The sequence below is a fragment of the Malus domestica genome, chromosome 03 (genome assembly GCF_042453785.1).
Source record: "Malus domestica chromosome 03, GDT2T_hap1".
NCBI classification, from domain to species: domain Eukaryota; kingdom Viridiplantae; phylum Streptophyta; class Magnoliopsida; order Rosales; family Rosaceae; genus Malus; species Malus domestica.
The window spans coordinates 14,421,956-14,427,032 of record NC_091663.1 but is presented as its reverse complement, the minus strand read 5'-3'; the positions used below and the strand labels follow the sequence as shown (position 1 = coordinate 14,427,032).

General features: G+C 50.9%; 1 protein-coding gene across 1 annotated transcript; it reads left to right on the top strand.

The window, feature by feature from the left end:
* Positions 1 to 228: 228 nt before the first annotated feature.
* On the top strand, positions 229 to 582 carry LOC139194676 (uncharacterized). Its single transcript, XM_070819574.1, has one exon. The coding sequence runs from the start codon at positions 229 to 231 to the stop codon at positions 580 to 582; it is 354 nt and encodes a 117-aa protein (XP_070675675.1).
* Positions 583 to 5,077: the final 4,495 nt, after the last annotated feature.

The following is a 5,077-nucleotide window of genomic DNA, read 5'->3' as shown; positions in this document are numbered from 1 at the left end:
GTTGGGGTTGTCATTCAATCTCCTAATCACAATCGTTGGTATTTTTCGCTTAAGTTGGATTTTGACTGCACCAATAATCAGGCCGAATATGAAGCCCTTATCATCGGCCTTGGCCTCCTTCATGACCTGCGGGCCACCCGTGCCCTCGTCCTCGGCGACTCTGAACATGTGATTAACTAAATTAATGGGTCTTTCCGCTGCATGAGTTGTACCCTGGCACCCTACCACATGGTTGCCAGCTATTTGGCCGACTCCTTCGACGGTATTACTTTCGAGCATATTTCCCGGATCCATAATACCAACGCAGACGAGTTGGCTCAAATCGCCTCCGGTGCACAACTCCTAGGGGGCAAGCTAGGCCGAGAAATACCGGTGTTACGACACCTGTACCCGGCCTTGGTTAACCAGCAAATCTTTCGACGCGACGACGTGATACGCACCAGAGTCATGTCCTTACCCTCGTTGCTAGATCGACAAGACTCTATGGAGGTTTGTGCTGTCGAGGCAATACCAGATGATTGGAGAAAGCCCATTATACAGTACCTTGACAATCCCAATGGCAAACATAGTCGCAAAACATGAGTTCAAGCCACGAACTATGTCATGTATCAAAATGAGTTATACCGGAAAGGCGAGGATGGACTGCTATTACTATGCCTCGGCCCCCAAGAGGGTGCTCAGGCGATCACAGAAATACATGAAGGGATTTACGGAGCTCATCAATCCGGACGGAAAATGCGATGGCTACTTCAACGACACGGCTATTTTTGGCCAAGAATATTAAAGGATTGTATCGAGTTTGCACGAGGATGCGTACAGTGCCAAATCCACGGGCCTATACAAAGGGTCCCGACCGAATCGTTGAATTCGGTCATTAAACCATGGCCGTTTAGAGGATGGGCCATAGACGTGATCGGTAAAATCACGCCATCTTCTGGGCTTGCCAAGCACGCATGGATAATAGTGGCGACTGATTACTTTACTAAGTGGGTCGAAGCGAAATCATATGCCGAGCTAACATCTAAAGAAGTTTGTGACTTTGTGGAGGAACACATTGTGACCAGATTCGGCGTACTGGAAACAATTATAACCGACAATGGCACGATCTTTACAGCCGAAAGGTTTAGAGAGTATACAGCAGGTTTGAAAATTCAGCTTGAACAGTCTACCCCGTATTACCCACAAGCAAATGGGCAGGCCGAGGCAAGTAATAAAGTGTTGATCGGCATTCTCGAGAAGGTAATAAAGGAAAGGCCCGGTATGTGGCATTTGAAGTTGAATGAGGCATTATGGGCATATCGAACGTCACCCTGATCGGCGACTGGGACAACCCCGTATGCACTAACTTACGGACACGACGCAATGTTACCAGTCGAGTTAAGCATAAATTCATTGCGGTTGATTGAGCAAAGTAGTTTGGTTATCGCCGAATATAATCAGTCCATGAGACAGGAGTTGGAAGATTTGGAAGAAGCGCGACTTGACGCTTACAACCTGTTGGTGGCACAAAAACGGATTGCTGAACGAGCCTATAATCAAAAAGTACGGCAGAAAACATTTGGCGATGGTGAATTAGTTTGGCAAACGGTGTTGCCCGTAGGACTAAAAGATCCTAAGTTTGGCAAGTGGTCGCCAAATTGGGAAGGGTCGTTTGTTGTGCATAAAGTATACGGCAAGGGGCATATCATCTTAGAGACCGGACCGGTTTAGTTCACTAATTACCAATTAACGGGAAATTTTTGAAGAAATACTATCCGGTCACTTGGGAAATGCGGGAGTAAAACATTCATTTCATTAAAATTGATAGAATACAAAGTAAGCTGGTCGATCGGTTTACATAAAAGACAAAATAACGTCAAGGCGAAAAAGGTAGAAGAGTGTCGAGCAGGGCTTTCAGCTCTAACCACCGCACCTCACCCATGATGACCTCGGCCTGCCAGTTCTTCTTCTCCAGCTTCAACTGCTCGACCCGTTTTGTGTTCGCTGCATACTCGGTTAAGCAGTTTTTGCCGCCCGACTCGAAGTCCTTAGCAAGCTCAGAGGCAATGGCCGACCTGCGTCTCGCCAATTTGGCCATTTGACGGTCGAGCTCGGCCAAGGCCTCTCCTTTTGCCTTTAAAGCATCGATCTTTGGACGAAGAGTATCTTGGATGGCCCTCGCAGCTTGCAGGTCTTGTTCGGCCTTCAGAGCGTTCTGGAAGAAACTAAAGGCCTCCCAAACCCGCTCCAAGGTAGACGACGCCTGAACGATAGCCTCGCCACTCAGGTGACCATCGGCTCCGAGGTCGTTTAGACATGCACCGAGCAAATCAAGACCGTTGCACTCGAGTATTTGTGACGCCGAAAGCGACAAAACTTCTTGTAACTGAGTTAGAGCAGTTGAATCAGCAGCTTCAGTCGCAGCGGCCGAAGGACCAGCCCCTCCAGTTGTGCTGGACATGAGGGCTTTGAATTCGACTTCCCATGAGGCCTGCACACAAAATAAAGTTTGAGCTCAAAGAAATCCTAAAAAGATAACAAGAGGGTTTCGTTTCTTTTAACCTGCCGAGAGGATACTTCGGCCATGTCTTCAGGATCGTTGCTCGAACCTAAAGAGCTTAATGGCCGAACCCAGTGTCTTAGGCTGCTTCTCAGTTCACGCGGTCGATGGAGGTTATCTACATTCGATGGCCATCGAGGCGGCCAAGAAATATAGATAACACCCTACGCCGCATAGATTTTTCGATGAAAAGAGTGTGCAGGCACCTGACATTTAGTAGTTTCCTGGTTTAGAGTTTTTACGGCAGAGAACTAACCAAGAAAAGGCGGAAGGAGGTACTTACAAAGGCCGAAGTAACCTCCTGCGGGGGAATGTTGATATCCTGGTCCTGCGGATGAACGGGCGTCTCCGCCGACGCTTCTGGCTCCTCGACAGGTCGTTTACCGTGGTCAGCCGTAGACAGGCCGACTCGGACAGCAGCTTCGGCCACGGACTGAAGGTCCTGGTCTTGCAGGTGAACAGGTGTGTCTGCCGCCGTTGCTGGCTCTTCAGCCGATGATTTACCATGGTCGGCCGTCGTAAGGTCGACTTGGACAGCCGCCTTGGACACGGGAGGAGGTTGACGATGGGAATGAGGGCGACTCGCCACAGGCACTTCGTCGCTCTCCTCACTCTCCTCCAGAACGACGGCCGCGGCTTTTGCAGAAGTTTTCTCGGCCGAGGGGACTGCCTTTTCTAAGACAGGTGCAGCCTCGACCAAGGAAACGACAACTGGTTTCCCAACCTTAGAAGCAGGCCGTGCGTGGACCGCTTCCTCGGCCGAAATTGGCCAATCCTCGACCAAGGCTTGGGCGACGGGGGGAGAAAGGGATACGCTGGGAGTCGTCGCCCCCGTAGTTTGACTGGAGATGACGTGAATCTCCCGTTCTCCTTTCCTCGCCAGCTTCTTGACCCGTTTGGCAGGCCGAGGGGGTTCGACGGTTGGCTCGGCTTCTCGACGAAGCCGTTTACTCGGCAAAGCCTGCGCAGCAACCTCTGCCCTTTTTTAGACGGCCGATTTTTTCTTGGCCACAGTTGCGGCGGCCGCTTCTACCTTTTTCAACGGTCGACCACCTGAGAACGTAAAAGCAAATCAGCAAAACCGATCAATAGCTCAAAATTGAAAGGAAAAAGGGGAAAATAAACAGTTACCCTGGGCTTGGGAGACAGAAGCTTTCTTGGGACGATCATCGAAAAGTTGGTCCAAGACGGTTTCAACCGGAACACCAAAGAACTCCTGGGTATACTTTTCCCACCACTCGCCAAAGGTATCGGTGCTAAGTGTTTCCGGGATGGCTGGTCGAAGGCGGAAACTTTGGCATTGCTCTTGAAACTCCCTCTTGGCGATATTGCATTCCTTCTCCGAGGAACCAGTCTCGCGTCCATGGCTTAGGACGGTTCGCGAAGAGAGAAGAGGGACCGGGCAGCCTTGAAGGTAACCAAGCTATCGAGCCAGGAAGTTAGGATGGTATACCTCCCAGCCCGCTCGTTTCCCATCACAGCCGAGAGGAAGGTCGCGAGTAAGCATAAATGACCCCCAGGACTGACGAAGGTCGGCGTCTTCGTCCGCGCCCCACATTGACGTAGGTAGCTTGATTGAGGAGGGATATTCTCGACGACGGCATATCAAGAACTCGTCGTTGGAAAGGTCATCAAGGGCGAAAAAGTATCTGAATACCTCCTCGGCTTGGTGAAGGGGTGTTGGTCGGGAGGCCAGCTGAGGCCCAAGCGCTTCCGTTGGCGAGAAATCGACGATTGTCGGTCGAAGGGAGGCGAAGTAAACTTGCACCCAGAGTTGAAAGACCCAGAGGGGACCGTTTTAGTATGGGTCGATCTTGTGAAGGGTCGTCTCAGCCAGGCAGCGGAAGAGATGGGCAAGAATGTTAGGACTAAGTGACAGGACGTGGCCACTAGCCAGGGCCTCGGCTACCGGCATGTTCTCGACCAAGCATTTGTTCGATTTGGTACAACAAATGTACTTGTTGTACCAATAGAAGAGGAAAGCTTCATGTTCCCCTTCTCGCAGGGCCTCTTCTCCTCGGCCGGCAAAATGGAGATAGAGGGTGTTGTAGTTGAAGAAGTTCTTGTGGAGTTTCTGAACGTCTTCTTTCGAGGGGATTTGACCCTCACGGCTCAACGTCTCAAAAGCCCGTCGGTCAAAAAGCGTTTTCAGGTCAAGATTCGACGGGTACCTGGAGAGGGCAGCATCGATGGGGATTCCAGTTGCTGAAGTTCCCAAAATGGCGGTGACATCAAGAATGGTGGGGCCGACGGGACCAAGAGGGAGAACCATGGTGTTGGTGGCCGAACACCATAAGCATAGGGCGGCTAGTAGAAGCTCCTTGTCGAGAACGACATCCATAGACGAGAGGAGGATGATGTCGTAGATACCGAGAGCCTTCCATTGCTCGCCGAAGAGCTTTTCCATTCGAACAACCCAGGCTGCCCAGGTTGTAGTGGTCGAAGGCCAAGAGCCTTGAGGTTTCGCCGCATCCCATCTCGACCATTCAAACCCTTCCATTACTCGCCCAAGATTTGGTGAGAAGTACTCATGTCACT